The 23,292-nt window shown below is 42.6% G+C and overlaps 1 protein-coding gene across 1 annotated transcript in view; it reads right to left on the bottom strand.

Annotated features, from left to right (window-relative positions):
* Positions 1–14,740, bottom strand: part of WAS (WASP actin nucleation promoting factor) — a 74,964-nt gene extending 60,224 nt beyond the window's left edge. The window contains exons 1-2 of the mRNA XM_033923501.1: positions 14,590–14,740; positions 4,568–4,708 (exon numbers count right to left, since the gene is read on the bottom strand). Of these exons, the coding sequence (XP_033779392.1) occupies positions 4,568–4,708; positions 14,590–14,706 (258 nt within the window). The 5' untranslated portion in view covers positions 14,707–14,740. The remainder of the gene's footprint in view (positions 1–4,567; positions 4,709–14,589) is intronic.
* Positions 14,741–23,292: the final 8,552 nt, after the last annotated feature.

Below are 23,292 nucleotides of genomic sequence, written 5' to 3'. Positions count from 1 at the left end.
TGGATATCTCAAAAATCTGACTAGCCTGGGGCTCTCAAAGATTGGGATTCCCTATCCCTGGCCTAAACCTTCTGGAGAGTCTCTAATGGTTAGAGCCACAGTCTCATCACCCTGAGGCTGTGGGTTCAAATCCCATGCTGCTCCTTGTGACCCTGGGCAAGTCACATAGGGCCTGATTCCAGAAGCAATGCCCGCCATGTGTCAGTCACCAGCAGGTGCCGTGTCCAGAACTGCATCTTTTTTTAATTTTTAACATAGACGCTTTAAATGTAGGCCAGCATTTTAAAGACTTACATTTAAATTGCTGGTCTCATGCCTATGGAGGCGCATAAGGGATGCCTATGGACACCTAAGGTCACTCCTGGCACAAGTCACACCCACGCAGGCCTTAGGGGTCCTTATGTGCCTCTGTAGGCATGAGACAGGCGCCTGCATTTTTTTTTAAAGCATGCATCTCGATTGGTTTGTTAGATGGCATTAGGATGCCTACTGCTGCCTAACTTCGGGATGCCATTTGGATAATGTGGTCTATGATCTCCCATTGCCCCAGATACTTTTAGATAGTATGTGAGCCCACCGGGACAGGAAGGGAAAAATGCTTGAATACCTGCATGTAAATCACTTGGGCTATAAGTGGTATATAATTACTAAAAATAAATAAGTAAAAATTTAATTAAAATCTAATCTAATCCTTAGGTTTATATACCGGATCATTTTCTAAATTAGAAGCTCGGCTCAGTTTGCATAGAAATATTTGATGAAATAAAAGGGTCAGATCTAACAGTGAGGTCTGTACAATCGCCATAACATAATCCACTTCCTCAAGATGTGTTTTAAAAGATTTTCTGAAGGATGGAAGAGATAAAAGAGTTCTAATCTCAACAGGAAGTTCATTCCAAATAGATGCAAAAGGTTGAGAAATATAACCCAGAGATTTTATTCTTTTAAGAGAAGGAAAAGACAGTTTGTACATCTGAGAAGTTCTTGATTGCATAGACTGTAAAGAAACAAACTGCTAAAGTGGCTATTCTGAAATACAGTACAGTATTTAAAACTGCCAGAATTCTGGTCGATGTTTTCTGTATATATTTCCCATGGTCTTGTGGGCCACATACAATTTAATAGTTGGACCAGGTTGCCCACCCCTGTCCTAAATAATGCTTTCATATTCCCATGCATTTGTTCTATTTCTAATTGGATCATTTATAACATAGCATAACATCATAGAAACATAGAAACATAGAAGATGACGGCAGAAAAGGGCTACAGCCCATCAAGTCTGCCCACTCTGCTTACCCACCCCCTGTCTATGCCCTAATGACCCAATTTCCTTATCTTGACCCTCGTAGGGATCCCACATGGGTATCCCATTTATTCTTAAAGTCTGGCACACTGTTTGCCTCGATCACCTGCACTGGAAGCTTGTTCCAATGATCAACCACTCTCTCTGTGAAGAAATACTTTCTGGTGTTGCCATGAAATTTTCTGCCCCTGAGTTTGAGCGGGTGCCCTCTTGTGGCCGAGGGTCCCTTGAGAAAGACAATATCATCTTCCACTTCGACACGTCCCGTGAGGTACTTAAATGTTTCGATCATGTCTCCCCTCTCCCTATGTTCCTCGAGAGTATAGAGCTGCAATTTGTTCAGTCTCTCTTCTATACCGCATAACCATAAGTTCGATGCGGTTTACAAGAGATTAGTAATGAAAAATACAATAGAAAGCAGTGTAAAGCTAATCAATCAGATATTTTGAAAAAAAATGGATTTTCAACTGCGTTTTGAAATGTTGGAAAGAGCAGAATGTAAGCAGCAGTAATCGAAATTCTTTAGCATGGAAGGCGGTTTGGTATGTTTGATCTTTTAGCCTGTTCTCCCAAAGTAGCTGAGAATGGGTTACAAATCAGGTTCTCAAGCATTTTCCCCTATCTTCCCCAGCAGGTCCATAATCTGTCTGATGTACATGGGGCAGTGGAGGATTAAGGCCCAAATTCTGTAACCAGCGCCTAAAGTTAGGCACCTATTTCGGAGGCGCCCCAACTAGATAGGCGCCTATCTAAATTGAATAACAAGCTTAATTAAGCTTTTTAATCAGCACCGATTGAAACCTAGGCGCCTATCAAGAAAGCGCAATTCTGTAACAAGGTACCTCTAAAAATTTAGGTGGCCTTAAAAAAAATAGGCGCTATGCATATTAGGTATGGACGTGGCCACATGTTAGGCGCCTTCTTACACAATCACTGCTCTTAAGCGTATATGCCACAGTGACCCCTGATGCAGGCATTCCTCAGACACCGAAACATGGGCACCAAATTTTAGTTGTGCCTAGAGCTGGCCTATTTAATGGGCACCTCCAAAATAGGTGCCGCTCAGTGTGATTCACTAAACAGCACCCAATTGTGCTTGAATCGTGCTGAACAGTGCCTATATAGGCGTCTAACTTTTGGGCGCTTCTTATAGAATTTGCCCTTAAGTCACTTGCCCTGGTTCACAAGAAGCAGTGTGGGGTATACACCCACTACCTCAAAGTGCTGAGGCTGTAGCTTTTTTGAAAATGATAGTTTTTCAGTGATTTTGGTTACTCTGGCATGTTAGTTGGACCAAGCTTTGTTTTATCCCAGACCTGTCATCTGTGAACATATACGCCACAGTGACCCCTGATGCAGGCGTTCCTCAGACACCGAAACACAGTGCTGTGTCGGGTCCCAGCTTCTGCTTGTGTCTTTTTCTGAAATAAACAAGTTGGTTTTACATCAGTGATCTTCACTGGAGTGTTCATTGCCCGTTCCCACTTCCTTTTGTACTGTTTTATACCCGTGGGTTCTCTGTCCTGTTGGACTTTATGGTGTTTACTCTAACCAATACGGCACACTCTTCTCCCTAATCACCATTTTCAAATCAGTCAAGGTGCTCTGAGGTGTCATTGAGCAGAATCATATTGCAGGCTAGGAGAAATATTATAATGAGGAATCTCTGTGTGCAATTGCATTATAGTCTGGAAGGGCTGCGTAGTGAGGTGTTGTGCAGAAGTATACATCCAGCCACACAAAGGGCAATTCTAAAACAGTGTGCCTTTACTTAGGTGCCTAGAGAGGCATCTATTTTAAAAAGGGAAGTAGGTGTCTCCTTTCCTTTACAGAGTACTAGTATAACTGGTCAAATAGGTAGCTATAATTTAGGCCTGAGCACTTATTTGTGGAGCAGGTGAGGCCCAGGCCCAGAGCACCGGTGATAAAGACGGCCAAAATCCCAGTCTGATCTACCTTCAAACTTCTAGAGGGATAGATACTGGACTGGGATTTTGGCACCCTTTATCATCTGTATCCTAAGCCAGTGCCTCACCTGGTCTAGCAGGAGAGGAAGACATGAGAGACAGGGGGAGATACTGGAGCACTGGTGGTGCTGGGGGGGGGGAGGGAGGGAGAGAGAGAGATACCAGACTGCGGGGATGGGGACATCAATGCAAAAGTTGACTAGGCACCAGTCCCTTGAGCCCTGGCACTTATGCCCATTACAGAGCTAGTACACAGTAAGGCATGGATTCTATAAACGGTGGTGTTTTTGGTGACCACCTTAAAAATAGCCGCTGATCGCATGTCAATCACATGACGGTTATCACGGCTTCGGAAAAGGTAGACACCAGATATGTAGGCCAGGGTTTTCAAGGCCTACATTTCCGGCACCTACCTTTACGTGAATCGTGCCTACAGAGGTGCTTTACAATGCCTAAAGCCACTTCTGGCATTTGCCACGCCTACAGTGGCATTAAGCATAATAAAGCGCTTCTGTAGGCACGATTCCGGTGTTTTTATTTTTTTTTTAGGCACCTAAATTTTTTTCTTTTAAATGCTTTTTTTTCCTTTTTTTTATAAATGGCGTTTTCAACTTAAGTTGGGCCTACAGTAAGTGCTCGTGGCTAAATTAGAACATAAGAAAAGAATAGCCTTACTGGGTCAGACCAATGGTCCACCAAGCCCAGTAGCCTGTTCTCACAGTGGCCAATCCAGCTCACTAGTACCTGACCAATTGCTGAAATACATGCATAAATCATATAATTATATTATTTACTCTTATAACTGTGCACCCTGCTCAGTCTCCAGGCACGTATTTGCCCAAGTTTAAACTACATGCCACTGCATTTAGATGCCGGATTATAGAACAGCGCTTATGTGGAATACTGGCATTTTCTTGCATGTGCCTGTAATTTAGTCATTTATATAATAATAATGATAAATTTATTTATATATCGCAATACCTCATGGTTCAGTGCGGGTTACAAGAGGTAAGAACTGTAAAAACACAGCAAATTTACACCACAAAACAGAGTAAACTATATGTAAAATATAACATTAAGAAATTATTATCTAGATTATACATATTTATCAAGCAGATACGTTTTTAACAATCTTCTAAAGGCCTGGTAAGAAGAAAAATTTAAGATCATACCACTAAAACTTTTGTTCCAAAGTCCTGCCTGAAAGGATAGGGTTCGATTAAGAAATCTTTTGTGTAATCAGCACATAAATTCTAGCATCTTCTTTATAAAATTACTCTCTTCCTGCCTCCCTTACCTTCAGGTCATATAGCCGAATAAAGTAGGAACGTCTAGGATTGTCCTTCACAAAGCACAGCACCCCGCAGTGCTGCTTGTTCCAATGAGGGCTCCCAGGAGGCAGCGCCAGGAACAGCTGTGCCACAGATGTGCACAAACTCTGCAGTAAAAAAAAAAAAAAAAGGGGTGACATCCAGATCGTGAGCTGAGCATTGAAAGAAGAGGTTCATGCTTTAAAATTGACACCCTAGGTTTGAACTAAGTGAGGGATCTTGTATGCTCATTTGTCCAAGATGACTGAATAAAACTGAAGATGGTAACACATGAAAAGCAATTTTGTAATAGGGTACTTACAGTTTTTCTGTGAGAAGCAAAAACAGGAAGACCCAATGTTCCACAGAAAAAGGAGCAATCCAACAACATCCATATGTAGACTCCATATCACACTCTATGTATATGTGGTTTCAATATTATCACAATTACAGATATATATGTTTCTTTAAGATTCATGACGCACGTTTCACATTATATCCACAGTCTTCATTGTGAATATATCACCAATTCAGCAATGGATATGGTCACACACATTCACAGTCATGTCCCTAACACATATATGTATGTCTCTCGTTCACATTTGTATGCTTTCCATTTATGTTTAATTTTGGGTTTTGTTTTATTTCATACTCTAGGACCCTTGAGAAAGGCTTTGTTAGCCGAAACATGGCCCATGTCGGGTCCATTAATTTTTTAATATGGTTGATATGGACATTTTTCTCAACATTGATTGAAGAAATAAAGGAAGGTCAAGAACATTGCGTTTTCGTTGACTTACAGAGAACCAGCAATTATGTGAAATGAAAGTGGCAGGAAATGGATTGAGTGAGCATTGTAAGGGTGCACATAAATGGCACAGCGCATACTATAAGTTCAAGGGAGCGTCCATATGAGCAGAATATGGGAGGATTGTGGATGGAGTTGCCACTTTTGTGCGCAGCTTACAAAATATGATATGTCACTTGTACTCTTGCTGCATTTAAGTGCCTGCAGTTAGGTAAGGTCTATGGCTGGTGTATGGCAAGAAATAAAGAAAAACAAAAGAGGAGACCTGTGGTGCTCAATCAGAAAATAATATTAAATATTGAACTAAGGCCAGTACTGGGCAGACTTGCACGGTCTGTATATGGCCTTATGGGGGAGGATGGGCTGGAGAGGGCTTCATTGGCTGGGAGGGTGTAGATGGGCTGGAGTAGGTTTTGACGGAGATTTCAGCAGTTGGAACCCAAGCACAGTATCAGGTAGAGCTTTGGATTTTTGCCCAGAAATAGCTAAGAAGAAAAAATTTAAAAAAATTTAAATTGAATCAGGTTGGGCAGACTGGATGGACCATTCGGATCTTTATCTGCTGTCATCTACTATGTTACTATGTTTTTACTCACTCAAGACCCAACACGTACGTGTTTCGGCTGTGAGGCCTCCTTCAGGGGTCTTATCCTCAATGCGAAGCACTGTTTTGCAAATGTCCTCTTATTGCTGTTCTAGGATAGGCTGTCACTGTGCAGCATTGGGGTGTCTAAAAGGAGACACCCACTTATAGAACTGCTTCTAGTGGATGCTCTTGAAAGTAGGCATGCTGTAGGGCTAGCAGTTGAGATATATCCTAAGTACTTTTTTTTTTCGGTCCCCACAGGATCCCTCTTTTAAAATCATAAGTGTTTGAGGCTTATGCAGTTAAGGCAGAGCTTGCAGGAATGGGACAGGGACAGAGACAGCACTTGCGGGGACAGAACAGGGATATTGAGATCTCGCGGGGACGGCAACAAATTTGTCACTGTGTCATTCTCTACTCTGCTATATGGACAGGAATAACTGAGCAGAATTAATTGGCTGGATGTATCAAAGTCTAGCTGGTAGTGCTGCCTGATTCGCAATTCGAATCGATTCACCGATTCACTTTGGGTGAATCAATTCGAATCAATTTGTTGTTATGTTGTTTTTTTTGTTTTTTTTTTAAATCAGCCTCGCCGATTCGGTGGGGTCAGTCAGGAAGTGCATGAGGCTATGCCAGTCGTCTTCAATGCAAGACCCATGCACCTGTCAAGAGCTCCATTCCACCCCCCCTCACCTTCGGGGCCGCGGGCAGTGTTACAAACACGCTGCCTTCGCTAGTCCTGGAAGCTTTTCCTCTGTTACAGCGTCTGACCATGGAGAAGGCTGCCTTTCGAGTGTTAGGGTGGGGTTTGGTTTCCTGGCACGGTTTATACACTGTGGAAGTTGGAATTTGTGTGCTGTGCAGAGCGAGGAGCAGGTTCAGATAGGGCGAACAGCGGCTAATGGAGAGATCAGTGTTCCACCGACAACTGTCATGGGGTCGGAATGGATGAAAGACTTCCCATGTTAGAAACATAGAAACATAGAAAAAAGCGGCAGAAAAGGGCTATAGCCCACCAAGTCTGCCCATCCCAAGTATCCCCTCCCCTGAATTTACTCCCTTAAAGATCCCACGTGAGTATCCCATTTTCTCTTAAAATCCGTCACGCTGCTGGCCTTTATTACCTGGAGTGGGAATCTGTTCCAATGATCCACTACTCTTTCGGTGAAGAAGTACTTCCTGGAGTCGCCATGAAACTTCCCTCCCCTGATTTTCAGCGGATGCCCTCTGGTGGTCGAGGGTCCCATGAGCCAGAAGATATCATCTTCTGACTCGATGCATCCCGTGATGTACTTATATGTTTCAATCATATCTCCCCGTTCTCTTCTTTCCTCAAGTGAGTACAGCTGCAATTTTTTAAATCTTTCTTCATACGTGAGATCCTTGAGCCCCAAGACCATCCTGGTGGCCGTTCGCTGAACCGACTCGATCCTCAGCACGTCCTTTCGGTAGTGTGGTCTCCAAAACTGAACACAGTACTCCAAGTGAGGCCTCACCATGGCTCTGTACAACGGCATCATAACTTCAGGTCTCCTGCTGACGAAACCTCTGCGGATACACCCCATCATTTGTCTTGCCTTGGAGGAAGCCTTCTCCACTTGATTGGCAACCTTCATGTCCTCACTAATGATCACCCCTAGGTCGCGTTCCGCCGTGGTCCTAACCAAGGTCTCACCATTTAGTACATAAGTTCTACGCCGGTTTCTCTTACCCAGGTGCATTATCTTGCATTTTTTAGCATTGAAGCCTAGCTGCCAAGTAGTTGACCATTGTTCCAGCAGCAGTAGGTCGTGTGCCATATTATCAGGTAATAAGCTTTTGCCTACTATGTTGCAAAGTTTGGCGGCGTCGGCGAACAGTGATACCCTTCCACTAAGTCCTTGCGTAATATCTCTTATGAATAAGTTAAATAGAATCGGGCCCAGGACCGAGCCCTGCGGCACTCCACTGGCCACGTCCGATGCTTCGGATGGGGTACCGTTCACCACCACCTTCTGAAGTCTACCGCTCAGCCAATCCCCAACCCATGTAGTTAGAGTGTCTCCTAATCCTATCGATTTCAGCTTGTTCAGTAATCTTCGATGAGGGACGCTATCAAATGCTTTACTGAAATCCAAATATACCACGTCCAGTGACTCTCCGGCGTCCAGTTGTCTAGTAACCCAGTCAAAAAAGCTAATCAGATTAGATTGGCAGGATCTACCCTGGGTGAACCCGTGTTGGTGTGGATCACGCAGTTTTTCATCGTCTAGGATTGTGTCAAGATTCTGTTTGATCAGTGTTTCCATGAGTTTACACACTATAGACGTGAGACTCACTGGTCTGTAGTTTGCTGTCTCTGTCCTGCAGCCCTTTTTGTGGAGTGGGATTACATTGGCGGTTTTCCAGTCCAAGGGGACCCTTCCTGTGCTTAGGGAAAGATTGAAAAGAACAGATAATGGTTCTGCCAGGACTTCCCTTAACTCCCTGAGCATTCTGGGGTGTAGGTTATCCGGTCCCATGGCTTTGTTTACTTTGAGTCTTGATAGTTCGTCATAGACGCTACTGGGCGTAAATTCGAAATCTTGAAACGGGTCTTTCTGGTTATCTCCCGTCTGCAGCTGTGGACCAGTTCCTGGCACTTCCCGGAGAATTCTCGCCTATGTAGGGACAGGAAACTGTAACTGAGTGATAGGCTTCCAGGGCCGCTGAAGGCAGTGTGGTTGCTTCACTGGCACTGCCCGCACGACCCCAAGAGTGAAAGTGCAACAAGCAAGTAAAGGATCCTGCGGGGGATGGGAGAATAGAGTTATGGATGTATGAGCGGGCCCAGATGAGTGAGACAGGCTGGAGGGAGAGAGATTGACCTGTGGGGACTGGAGCTAGTCAGAGAAACTGCTGGGCCCAGATGAGTGGGACAGGCTGGAGGGAGAGAGATTGACCTGAGGGGAGCTAGTCAGAGAAACTGCTGGTGTTTGGTTGGGGGAAGAGGAAATGTTAAAAAGAGACAGCAAGAGAAACCAGTGAGAACAGAAAGGGAACAAAAAGCAGAGTACTGGGTAAAAATCTGGATCTCGTGCTTCCTTGAAAATGATGAAGGATCCAACTGGGAGAGAGGTGGTTGACAATGGGATTTAGGGAGGGAAGGAACAGAAAGGGAGAGAAGTTGGACACAAGGGATGGTGTGGAGAGGGGGGTGGAGGGAAAGAGATACTAGATAGGAGGGTAGTTGGGAAGAAAAAGGGAGAGCTGGTGGACCCTGGAGTGGTGGGGAAGGAGGGAGAGATGCTGGATGAAAGGGTAGTTGAGAAAAATAGAGATGGTGGATCTGAGGATGGGGGGTGGGGAGTCCATCGCTGCAGTTGCAGGGATGGAGATGAAAAAAGGAAAGATGCCAGACCTCCGGGGGAGGGAAGGGGAGGACAGAGATAGAAGATGGATGGTTAGCACGAAGAAAGAAGGAAACGACAAAAGGGCAGGAGGCCCTGGCAAGCGAGTTATCAGAAGACAACCAGAGTCCATTATCTCCTTTGTTATTTGATATTGTTCTGGAACCTTTACTTTTAGCTATTCAACAAGCGGAGGAGATAAGAGGTATTTCTTATGCAGGTCGGGAATATAAAGTTTCTGCATATGCAGATGATATTTTGATTTATTTGAGGAATCCTGAATTGACCATTCCACATTTACTGGATTTGATAGATAAATTTGGAAAATTCTCTGGTTACAAAATAAATTGGAGTAAATCAGAGGTTCTTCCATTAAATGTACATTGTGAAAAAGGATTATTTGATTCATGTCCTTTTAGTTGGAAGGAAGATGGTATAAAATACTTAGGTATTTGGATAAAAAGTACATTGGAAGAAACAATGAAAGTAAATGAAAAATCCTTATTGCTGAAGGTCACGGAATTGTGTGAGCAAAGGAATCCTTTACATCTGTCTTGGTGGGGGAGAGTTCAAATGGTAAAAATGATGATTTTACCTGTGGTTTGCTACCAAAAGGGTATGTTGCCAGTTTATTTTCAAGGGTCCTTTTACAAAAAGTTAAATAGTATTCTGACAAAATTTATTTGGCTTGGGAAAAATGCGAGAATTGCTCTAGTATCTTTACAAAAAACAATTGTGGAGGGTGGGGTAAATTTTCCCAATTTTTATAGATATCATCAAGCCTATATAATGAGTCAAGTTATGTATTGGATCCTCCCTGACCTCATGGAATATCTTCCAGATTGGTTATATCTTGAATGGAAAAATTATGTCCCCTTAGCGACTATCTCATGTACCAAGTATCAGAATACCTAGATATGCTAAGGACAACATAATTCTATTGGTTACGTGAAAAACAATTAAATTTATTGACAAATTAAAAAAAGTTCCTATAATGAAATCTACTTTGCAGTCCTTTTCAAATAGGCGGTGCTGGGATCGCCTGGAAGAATTGGATGCAGGCAGGTATTAGGACATTGGATGATGTTATGTCTAATGAAAAACTGCTTGATTTTTCACGGCTGCAACAATCATTTGGCTTTTTAAAGTCTCAACAGTATAGGTGGTTGCAGTTGAAGCAGGCTATTCAGAGTGGGTTCCCTGAATGGAAAAACTTAAAAATTTATTATAGCTTGCAGATTCTTTGCTATCAGACAGATCTAGTAGGACATCAGGTCGCCCAGTGGTACAAATTGATTTCTGGATTTTTAAATAAGAAGCCAAAAAATGGTCTTAGAGATATTTGGAGCATCGAGATAAAACAATATATTTCTGTGTCTCGTTGGCCACAAATTTGGACTTGGAGATTACGATGTACAGCGTCAGCATCTATGAGACAAACATGGTTATTTTTATTGCATAGGATTTTTTGGACCCCAGTTCAATTTAAAAAAATAGATAATTCTAAATCGAATATAGGGACTTTGGATCATCTGTTGTATTTTTGTCCATTGATTTTTGGTTTCTGGAAGTCAATTTGGGGACAAATTAATCTCATTCTTGAAGCAGCTACTTTAGATAAGTATAAAAGTCGCCTTTTCCTGATTATGACAGGAATAGCTGTTCAATTGATTACACAAAATTGGAAAATTATGATAGGATATTTCACTTTTTGGTGGGTTAATGTGTGTACCACATATAAGTATGAAAGGATGATGGCGGAAAGTTTGGGGACTAGAAAATCCTTTAATGATGTATGGTCTCCATTTACTAATTTTATTATATTATAATATGGGTCATGTTTCTTTCTTTATCATTAGTTTTCCTTACACATCCAGGGAGGGTGGGGGGAGGGAAATGTATTTTGAACAGTTAAATTATTTATTTATAATTTGTAATCACATCATATGTATTATTAAGATTGATGATGAGGTTGGGAGAAAATGATTGTTTAATATAATAATTGTATAGTGAATAGTGTGTTTTGCAGTTTTTCTGATTATCATTTGTATTGCACTTTCAAAGTTTGGAAATCAATAAAGATTAAAAAAAAAAAAAAAGAAGACAACCAGAGCCTGGGACCAACATGATTTCAATAATGACCAGACAACAAAAGGTAGAAAAAATAATCTTATTTTCTGTTTTGTGATTACAATATGTCAGATTTGAAATGTGTATCCTGCCAGAGCTGGTATTAGACTGCAAACGTGAGCTAGGATTTAACAGAGAGAAGAAAAGTCTTTTATCTAATCTAATCTAATCCTTAGGTTTGTATACCGCATCATCTCCACGTTCGTAGAGCTCGACGCGGTATACAGTAGGAGAAATAGGAAGGAACTACAACAGAGGGTTAGAGGTAGAAGTGTGAAGAAAATTTAGAGGACTTGGGATGCCAAGATTTAAGAGTTTCCTTGATTCCTAAGTTGGAGGGAGACTTACATTTTTTGAGAAAAGCCATTTTTTGTTTATACCATAGTGCCAGTATGGGTAGGAGAGGGCAAAGGAGGTGAAGAGGCTATACAATAAACCCACCAGGATGTCTGAAAAAAAACAACAAAAAACAACACTACCCAATTGGGCAGGAAAATCGAATCGAAAAATCGAGTCAATAGGCTGAATCGAATCAAAATATTTTTTCCTGAATCGGGCAGCATTACTAGCTGGTAAAGAAAGGCTACAATAATGATCAGGTAATCTGGTAACACAAGTAAAAGGTCTCCAGTTAGCAAGTGGGGCCTCTGTTATTAAGCAGAGCAGAACTCTTGCCTTGTAGACAGGAAGTATGGGTTTGAAGTGCACTTCTGTTCTTTCTTGCGTGCACAGGGTTGAACAGAAAGTGCTTAAACGCAAGAGCTGAACTACAATTGGCTTTTTTTTTAAAGCCCTTTTTTAAACTGAATTGCGTTTCAGCTAATTCAAGTAACCCTTCAATCTTCACTTTCTGTTCAACCCTCTCTACACACAGGGTTTTGGGTTTTCAAGGGACTAAATAAACCACTCCTAGAGGTGCAGTGCACAAGTGTCAGTGTGTGGATGGATGAGAGGAAAGGGGGAATTTGAGAATTTTCTCCATGTATGAATAGAAAATGGCCACAATTTATTTTAAGACCTCACTCAGGCCTTTTACTTCCCCCTTCTAACCCTGTTCTCTTTATTTAAATGTTATGAGATTCAGATGTAATCTATGACCCAAGGAAATCATCAAACCAGGTTAAATGTTGGAAACACCTCAGCAAATGATCAGATAGCTTCAGGTCATCAGAGATAGGCTGAGCCAGTCCAGGTTTTGCTGCTGTAATTACTGCTCTTATGACTACAACTAAACATTTATACAGTGCTACAAAGTCTATTTAGTATGATACAGATGTATATAAAGTGGTGGAGGGAGGCAGGAGAGGCCAAACTAACCTTCAATCTATTCCTCAAGCTCTCTAATACCCCCTCCTTTATTAACGTGTAGTGCGGGTTTTAGCGCCGGCAGCGGCGGTAACTGCTCCGATGCTCATAGGCTAAAACCCATGCTACGTGTTAGCAAAGGAGGCGGTTTGTTAGGGACGTGCAATCAGTGAGTATTTCGTTTGTTAGCTTGCACTAAATCAGGGGTGACCAACCTGTAGCCCAAGGGCTGCATGCGGCCCCATGAAGTATTTTGTGCGGCCCCGGTCGAGGGCTATGCAGTGTTTTTCTCTGCTGCCCCCGGGTGTTTACCGTCTTGCTGGCTCCCTCCTCTGTCTTGCCGCAGCGTTTACGCATTTGTACAGCCCCAGAAACATTTTTTTCGGCCATTGCGGCCCAGGGAAGCCAAAAGGTTGGACACCCCTGCACTAAATCTATTTGTGTGTTGTGTAGACCTTTAAAATCAGCTCCATCTTATCGGGAATTAGTCCATGAGCATGTTAGAGAAGCCATCTTCTCTCTTAGTGTCCCAAAGGTTTGGAATTCTTTAAGAATATCTCTTTGGTCAACAACCTTCAGTCGATAGGTTTAAATTGGATCTGAAAACGTTTCTTTTTTTTTCTGACGCAAATTCAATTCAGTGTTATTGATTATGCTGATGGTATTATGCAAAATACAAAATGTATCCCAAATGTGTTACCCTTAAACTCTTTCTTTCGAAATTTGTAGTTCTTCCCTTTTTTAACCTTAATTTCACATGACTGTATATTTGTTTTATTATTGAATAAATGTTTGTGGACTGTAAGCTGCCCAGATGGTATTTCCCTTGGTGCGGGATAGCAAAATTTCAATAAACTTTAAACTTAAACAAGTATTAAATAGATTAGTACATATTACAACATTTTAGTGCATGCTAAGCATTTTTATTAAAATGGTATTTGTGAAATGAACTGAAAAAAGCATCCAAAAATCAGGAAAAAAGGGTCAAACAAACCAAAGTCTTTGCTTGGCACACTAGTTGCTGACGCCATATGAAGCAATACATTGGCTGTATGAAGACTCCAGTGGCCTACCCCTTTCGCTGAATGCACATGGAAGAGGCAAGGCCTGCTCCACAGATCTTAAAATGGAATTGACAGGTGAACACTGAAATAATAGACAGACCTAAGGAACTTGTAATTCCTGCTTTCCTTAAGTGAAATTGAAAAGGAGAATAAGTGGCTTAGTGTGTAATCAGAGTAATGGACTGGAGACCAAAATACAAGGTTCGCATTCTGCTTCTCTCACTGACACCCCTTGTGAATTTGGGCAAACACTTTTATCTTCTCTTGCTTCGGGAGTACAGTGTTTTATTGATATATATCAAAACAAATAAATGTTATATAAGTTCAGAGATACAATGGATGGGCTGCCTTTTGACCTTGCCTCTAAACCTAGGTACCACTTCGGCAGCTGTAAGTGGACATTAGAGATATGGCATCAGTTCTAAAATTTGTTGAGATGTCTAAGGCCTGGAACACCTGCAGGGATCATTGGTATGTGCAACTCCCTGGCACAGCATGTCAGTGGATCTGCTGAGAAGCATTCTCCTGAAAGCCGAGGAAATTATGGAAGGGTATCTTAACCCTCAGGAGCTGCATGTGGTCTAGATATGTGCCCTGCATCCCACTGCACCTAAGGCAGAGTGCCAGGAGCCTAGGAGTAGGAGCAAACTGACCAGTATTGTCAAGGAAGAACCATGTCAAACTTGGTACAATAGAAATGACACTCCAAGAAACCACCCTTTAGAAAAATGAAACTGTTACTCACCATACATTTTCTTCCTAGTAGCTCAAAGACTTGATCGTTCTCCTGTGGCTGAAGGAGGCATGAAGGGACATTCTCCTGGTGTCCCTGGACCCCTGGCCTTGGGGCCCTTCTACTCATCTTTCACAGGTGGAAGGCTGGAGGGTGAGGAAGGGGAATCCTTCCTCTGCACACCCTTGCCCTGTATAATACCAGGCAAAGGAAGGTGCTTGTCTGAAAGAAAAAGAACTTCCGCATATGAGCACATTTTTTTTTTTCTGTTTTATCATTTATGGAGGCTGCTTTTGTCATACAGGAAGTCCAAAAACCACTGAATGCAAAATTCAGTGATGTGCTGCAAGTGGACTTTTCTGTCTCAATCTTTCTTCCTTTTTCTCAGGCTGCCTGTTTATAGTTCACAAATTTTAGAGACTACAACAAGGATAAAAATACTTGAAATGCAAGCCCACTGCATGTGCTCACAGATACAACAGTAATGCAAACTTCCATCGCAGAAAAATAAGAGCACACGCACACACTCAGGGGTATTCCTATTTGGTGTTTGTGGGGAAAAATGCATCGTACATCTGGCCCTTACTGGGAGATTTGATTATTCAATATCCCTTACATGAGAGGAGCCCATTTTGTTCACTAGCCCCCCAATGAATATGCATGAGATCTATTTGCATGCACTGCTTTCAATGTATGCTAATAGATCTCATGCAAATTCATTGGGGTCATCCTGAAAACCCGACTGGATTACGGCCCTCGAGGAGGGACTTTGACACAACTGTACTAAGGCACTAAGGCCTTCTCTAAATGGCACCGTTATCGGCAGCTGCCTTAAGCCACCCATTGTGTGTCAATCACGTGACAGCATCGTATAGAGAATCAGGCCTACTGTAAATGAAGGCACCAGAAATATAGGCCATGGTTTTCAAGGCCTACATTTCTGGTGCCTACCTTTGACATGAATCGCACCTATGTAGGTACTTTACGATTCCTAACACCACATCCAGGGGACTTCAATACAAAAGTAGGAAGTACACCTGAAGATTAAATGGTTGGAAAACACATGTTGGAGAAACATGTCTCCACCTGATGCTGTTTGAAACAATAAATAAAAGATAAGTCACTACAAAATATTTCTAAGATTATGCATTTAATATAACTTTCATAAGAATTTATAATAAGTTCTAAAATATACCGCTAGATCCAGGGCCGGATTTAGATGAAAAGAGGCCCTAGGCTATTCCACTTATGAGGCCCTTTCACCTCCCATTTTTAAGTTTGTAAATTACATGAGAGATAATAAAATACATCATTACTGTGATATATATCAATATGTTAAATGAAACATGTTGTTATTGGTACTAACCTTTATAAAAAATGTGACACGGATAATAAATAAAAAAAAGTCGAGAACACTTACTTGGACATTTTTTCTCAGCACTATATATAGTACTTGTAACAATAACTAATCAAACATAACACACAACATTGCCCCTTCCTATTTCCATAGTGCCCCCAGTGCGTCGTTCCTCACCTCACCCCCCCTCCAATGCCTGCCTGCCTCCCAATCCCCTTCCATTGAACACCCCCCATGCCATCCTGCCTGCCTTCCATTAAACCCCCCCACCTCCCCTCCGATGCCAGCCTGCCTGCCTCCCATCCCCCTTCCACTGAAACCCCCCCCCCCACCCCCACCCCCCCCCGATGCCAGTCTGGGCCGCCCTGTCCTGATGGATCCACATTTTGCCTCTCTCCCCGCGGGGCTGGGCTTTGCCCAGCTGTTTCCGGACTGACGTCTTTCCCTCCCCGATCCTCCTCCCAGGGCGAGAAAAAGAAAGGGAGAAGCCGAGTTGGCGCCCCGTTGCAGCCGGAGCCGGTTCCGATCCCGAAGCGTAGAATTTCTCCTTATTTTCGGTTCAGTGTTTTAGTGTTCACTGTTTTTAGAATAGTGTAATTTTAATTTTGCTAACAATTTGAATGTAGGCCCCTCTTGATCTTGAGGCCCTAGGCTGAAGCCTAGTTAGCCTATAGGAAAATCCGGCCCTGGCTAGATCAAATGAAGATTTGAAGTGCACAAATCTTATGTAGCACAATCACAGCTCATGAGAGGCATATCTGAGGATCCTGCGAGATATCTTTAAAGTGCATGCATGAAGGATACTGCATGTGTAGATAAATGCTAATTTGAAATAGCAGTATCTTAAACTCTTTTGTGTGATATTTCATAGCTTTTCAGTGGTTTTAAAGCACGGCATAGGAGAAAGAAATGAAGCTGGTGATAATACAGTTTTGCAAAACAAACCAACTGTCAATTATGAATATGCATTTCCAACACCGCAAACGTTGCAGGTTCACATGGACCCTTCCAAATGGCATGCATCGAAATCAAATTGACAATATCTGCATAGGACAGAGATGAAAATCTGCAGTTTTGACTGCAAGGACTAAACCAGGCGCTGATTGTGGAAGCGGCCACAAGCTTTTGATATGCAAGATCAAAGTAAAGCTTCATAAGAAGAAGATCATTAGAGAACTCCCAAAATATGACATTGAAAACATTCCATTAGACTATTGAATAAAACTAGACAACAGATTTGCCTGTCTTGATACATGAGATAGAGAGCACAAAAAACACCAAAAGGAGTGTCACCGAGTGGTTAGGAAAGCAAAAAGAGAATATGAAGAGAGATTGGCGGGGGAAGCAACAAACTTCAAATCATTCTTCAGGTACGTCAAGGGGAAGCAACCAGCAAGGGAGGAAGTGGGACCCTTGGATGATGGAGACAGAAAGGGAGTGGTAAAAGAGGAAAAGGAGATAGCTGACAGGTTAAACGAGTTCTTCAGTTCAGTTTTCACAAGGGAGGACACAACCAACATTCCGGAACCGGAAGAGATCGTAAAAGGAGATCAGGATGGTAATCTGGTCCAACTAGAGGTGAGCAAGGTGGATGTCCTCAGGCAGATAGACAGGCTAAAGAGCGACAAATTGCCGGGTCCGGACGGCATTCACCCAAGGGTACTCAAGGAACTAAGGAACGAAATAGCTGAGCCACTTCAACAAATATGCAACCTATCCTTAAAAACTGGAGAGATTCCGGAAGACTGGAAAATAGCAAATGTCACGCCCATCTTCAAGAAAGGCTCAAGGGGAGACCCAGGAAACTACAGGCCGGTGAGCTTGACCTCGGTCCCGGGAAAGATGATGGAAGCGCTGATTAAAGACAGCATCTGGGAACACATCGAAAACACTGGGCACAAATTTATTATACTTCTTTGAGGGGGTAAACAGCCAGGTGGATAAAGGGGAATCTATAGACATCATTTACCTTGACTTCCAAAAAGCCTTCGACAAGGTACCACACGAAAGACTGCTAAGAAAGCTATGGAACCACGGGGTACAAGGGGAGGTCCACCGATGGATCAAAAACTGGCTGGCGGACAGGAAACAGAAGGTTGGAGTAAAGGGCCATTACTCGGACTGGCAATGGGTCACGAGCGGAGTTCCGCAGGGGTCGGTGCTGGGACCGTTCCTGTTCAATATATTTATTAACGACCTGGAGGCAGGAACAAGATGTGAGGTTATTAAATTTGCAGATGACACCAAACTATACAGCAGGGTTGAAAACACGGAAGACTGCAAAGATCTCCAAAAAGATCTGACAGCGCTGGAAGAGTGGGCCAAAAAGTGGCAAATGAGCTTCAACATAGGGAAATGCAAGGTCATGCATAGAGGGAAAAAGAACCCGATGTTCACTTATAAAATGGGGTGATCACCGCTAGGGGTGAGTAACCTTGAAAGAGACCTGGGAGTGATGGTAGACACATCATTGAAGGTGTCGGCGCAGTGCGCCACAGCCTCAAGGAAGGCAAACAAAATGTTGGGCATCATTAAGAAGGGTATCATGTCCAGGATGAAGGAAGTCATCCTGCCACTGTACCGTGCAATGGTGCGCCCGCACCTGGAGTACTGCGTCCAGTACTGGTTGCCGTACCTCAAGGAGGACATGGCAGTACTTGAGAGTCCAGAGAAGAGCAACTAAGCTAATAAAGGGTATGGAGGACCTCTCATATACTGACAGACTGAAGAAGCTGGGGCTTTTCTCCCTGGAAAAGTGGAGACTTAGGGGAGACATGATAGAAACCTTCAAGATCATGAAGGGCATAGAAAGAGTAGACAGGGACAGATTTTTTAAATTATGGGGAACCACAAGTACAAGGGGACACTCAGAGAAATTGAAAGGGGGAAGGTTTAGAACAAACGCCAGGAATTTCTTTTTCACCCAGAGGGTGGTGGATACATGGAACGCGCTGCCGGAGGATGTGATAAGCAGGAGCATGCTACAGGGCTTCAAAGAAGGTTTGGATAGGTACCTGGAGGACAAAGGGATTGAGGGATATAGATAGGAGTAGAGGTAGGTTATAGGGATAGGATTAGAGGCAGTTACAAAGTTAGTCAGGGGCACTGTTCAGGCAATTAGGCCTGATGGGCCGCCGCGGGTGCGGACCGCTGGGCAAGATGGACCTCTGGTCTGCCCCAGCGGAAGCAACTTCTTATGTTCTTATGGAATGACATGAAAACCATAATTAGTGATGAAGCTAAAAGAAATACTCCAAAAGAGAAACAAAGCCAAGAAATTGGATAAGGGCGGGTGAGAAATAAACAAACAAACAATTGAACTGAGTATTTCAATGTCAAGTTCGGCAAGACAAAGAACAATATCTAAAGGATATTTGTCAGAAAATTGAATCCGAACATGTTTAATAGAAAACCCAGATTAGTGTTTCAGGAAGTTAAGAGATTGAGGTAGAAATTCTAGCCTCGATTGAGGATGCTTAAAGACGTCAATGAAATGATATTGAATGACTCAGAAAACATTAAAAAGAGATGGAAAGAATATATGGAAAAACTATACAAAAAAGGCTATGTTGATAACATTGGGGAACTTGAACAGGAAATTGATGCCAAAGAAGAATCAGATATTTTGAAAGAAAGTGTCGTAGCAGCAATTATCTGGTATCGATGGAATTCCAATTGAATTAATCAAAAGCTCAGAAGGTGCTGTCATAGTCCTCACTCAACTGTGTCAACAGATTTGGAAGGAAAAAACATGGCCAACCAATTGGAGAAGATCACTGTTCATATCTATACCAAAGAAAGGTGATGCCAAGGACTGTAACAACTACAGAACGATTGCATTAGTTCCACACACCAGCAAAATATTGCTGAAAATAATACAACAAAGGCTACAATCATATGTTGAGCAAGAACTACCCGAAGTTCAGGTTGGTTTCAGAAAAGGTCAAGGAACAAGAGACATTATTGCCAATGTTAGATGGATGTTGGAGAAGAGCAAAGAATATCAATAGCCCCTATACTTTTGCTTTATTGACTACAGCAAAGCTATTGACTGTGTGGATAATGATAAACTATGGAGAACTCTAGCACAAATGGGAATACCCAAACACACAACTAGGCTGATAAAGAGCCTCTATGAAAATCAAGAAGCTGCAGTGAGAACAGAATCTGGCAACACTGATTGGTTTCCAATAAAAAGTGGCATGAAGCAAGAATGTATCATGTCATCTTACCAGTTCAACCTTTACGGTGAAGCCATCTTCAAAAAAAGCTAATTTGGAAGAGAGCATTGAATTCAAAGTGGCTGAAATATAAACAACCTGCGTGATGCAAATAATACGACACTCATTGTATCTACTGAGAAAACTAAAAGCTGAAAGTCATAACATGAGATTAGAACTGAAAATAAACAAGATGAAGGTCATGAACACGGAAAATAATGAAGATTTTGAGCTTGAAGGCAATAGAATAGAAGTTGTAAAGGATTTCAATCTCCTGGGCTCTTTCGTAAACAAAGAAGCAACTAGCAGGGAAGAAATATACCGCAGAATAGCACTGGGTCACTCTTCAACGAAGGCTCCTGACAAAGTATTCAAAGCAAGGATTTTACATTAGAAAGCAAAAAGATGCGACTGTTTTTAAGAAGCTTTTGAAGAGACATCTTTTTTGCGAAATGAAATATGGGTTCTGAGCACTTATCTTACCTGCTGAATTTGTATGATATATGGATGAAATTTATATGTGTCTGTATTTATGGCTGTTTGTAACAGTGGCGTACCTAGGGTATGTGGCACCCGGGGCGCATCATTTTTTGACACCCCCCCCCATGTAAAAAAATTTTTTTTTTTTTTTGAAGGTCTGCACCCCCCCCCCGAAGGCCTGTCCCCCCTTGAAGGATGCCTGCCTGCCTGCCTGTCACCCCCTCCTCCTTGAAAGCCTGCTTGCCTGCCCGCCCGCCCCACCCTGAAGGCCTGATGCCCCGACCCACCCCGAAGGACCGTTCGCCCCCCTGGCCTCCCCGCACCACCTATGAACAGCCGCAGCAGGATCACGAAGTCAGCGTCAGCGATCCCTGCGCTGCTTCCTGCGCCACGGTCCCGCCCCTCCTCTGACGTCAGGGGAGGGGCGGGATCGCGGCGCAGGAAGCAGCGCAGGGAGCGCTGACGCTGACTTCGCGGTCCTGCTGCGGCTGTTCATAGGTGGTGAGGGGAGGCCAGGGGGGCGAACGGTCCTTCGGGGGTGGCGGGGGACTGAACGGCAAGGCCGGGAACACCCCCTTAGGGCTGGTACCCGGGGCGGCCCGCCCCCCCCGCTCCCCCCTAGGAACGCCACTGGTTTGTAATACTTATTGTGAATGTAATATTGTAACCCACCTTGTTAAAAGGGGGCTATAACTAAATAAAATATAAACATTCCAAATGAAGATCAGACTCATTTTCTTAGTGGTCAATTACGGAAACGAAAGCTGGACACTACAGAAACAAAATAGAAAGAAGATTGACTCTTTTGAGCTTTGGTGCTGGAGAAGGGTTTCATGCATGCCGCGGACTGCCAGAAGAAAATTAGGATAGAATAATCATTACAGATAATGATCTCATTGTAAACAAGAAAAAAAAGACCATCTCCCTTCCCAGTATTAGCTTGGATTCTGATTGGAATTCTGGTTGAGAGAATTTTCAGTAATCTGGTGTGCATATGAAATTTTATGAGAACATATTGAAATATCTTCCCATTCATCCTTGGTAAAATTCTTTCCTGCAACTTTTTCCAGGCTAATTTGTAACTAGGATTCCAATTTTCAACCTCATTCAGAAGATTATACAATTGGGATATGCAGCCCCTCTGGACCTGTTTTGCCCACCATTTTTTCAAAAGGAGTCCACCCACAATCAACTTCTATACAATTTTTCACTTGCAAGTCACTAATGTACAATTGAAATAGCTCATGAAGATCTGCAAAATTAAGAATTTGTTCATTCTCTATTAATTGGCCAAAGTTACAAAGGCCTTGCCATTCTCATCTACGAAACAAAGTCGCTCTTGCTTTCTGGTTGGAACTGGCCAGTATATCCCACTGGTTACAAATAGGGCCATCATCTTCCTTTAAGAGAATAAGGCACCCAGAAGTCCATAGTAGCTTTTGCAAATGGGTTATATATCCCACTAATTTCCCTACCTGACAAAGTAATCCAAGGAAGATGTTTCAAATTGACCACAAGGCTCTCTCCTTTAAGCCATAGGCTAATTCTAATGCAGTGGTCTCAAACTTAACCCCTTTGCAGGGCCACATTTTGGATTTGTAGGTACTTGGAGGGCCTCAGAAAAAAAAAATAGTTAATGTCTTATTAAAGAAATGACAATTTTGAATGAGGTAAAACTCTTTAAAGTTTATAAATCTTTCCTTTTGGCTAAGTCTTAATAATAATATTGTCATTTATAGCTAAAGAGACATATGATCAAGAAACTGTTCTATTTTACTTTTGTTGTTATGATAAACATACCGAGGGCCTCAAAATAGTACCTGGCGGGCTGCGAGTTTGAGACCACTGCTCTAATGCAACTTCTGGGATTTAACAATGAGCCATCAATGACCCACTTGAACTTGTAACTCTGTATCTGTAACAGTGATCTAACTGTCCCCTTCTTTTACTAAGGTGTGCTAGCCGATTTTGTGTGCGCAAAATGCTAAGGCGTCCATAGGATATAATGGATGCGTTGGCGTTTGGCGTGAGCTAAATTGACCAGTGCGCCTTAGTAACTAGCGACTAGAGAATGACACGGGGCCAAATTTTTCCCCGTCCCCGCAGGAACTCATTTCCCCATCCTGTCCCCGCGAGTTCTTTTCCTACTACTATTAATTATTTATATAGCGCAACCAGACACACGCAGCTGTTCCTGCCCCATTCCTGCAAGCTCCATCCTCATCTGCACAAGCCTCAAACACTTCTATCTTCTATCTTGGGAGGGGGGGTGGGATTTTAAGGGGGGAGGGGATGGGGTGAAACCTTTAAAATGTTCTTTCCTGCTTGATGACTTTTTGTGTTCAGTACTTGTTGGAGTTGCTTGTTTATTGGTATGTTACTTATTTCTTGTGCAATAAAGATGATAACTTTAATAATAACTTTATTCTTCTATACCCCCACAGACTTCTAGGCGGTTCACATCGAAGAAGGCTGGACAATCAGCGAATTACATAATGCAAGAAGTGAGGGTACCACTTATTACATAAGAAATAGATAAAAGGAAAATATGAAACTTAAGTATGTAGTATAGATCTCTTGTATGCAATCCAAGGAATAAAGCTGGGCAATCTGCAAATTTTAGAATAGAGCCGGACGATAAGGCGAATTGCAGAATGA

This window comes from Geotrypetes seraphini, chromosome 1 (genome assembly GCF_902459505.1).
Source record: "Geotrypetes seraphini chromosome 1, aGeoSer1.1, whole genome shotgun sequence".
NCBI lineage: Eukaryota > Metazoa > Chordata > Amphibia > Gymnophiona > Dermophiidae > Geotrypetes > Geotrypetes seraphini.
Note: the sequence above shows the minus strand (reverse complement) of the source record. Positions and strands in the feature narration are given on the sequence as shown.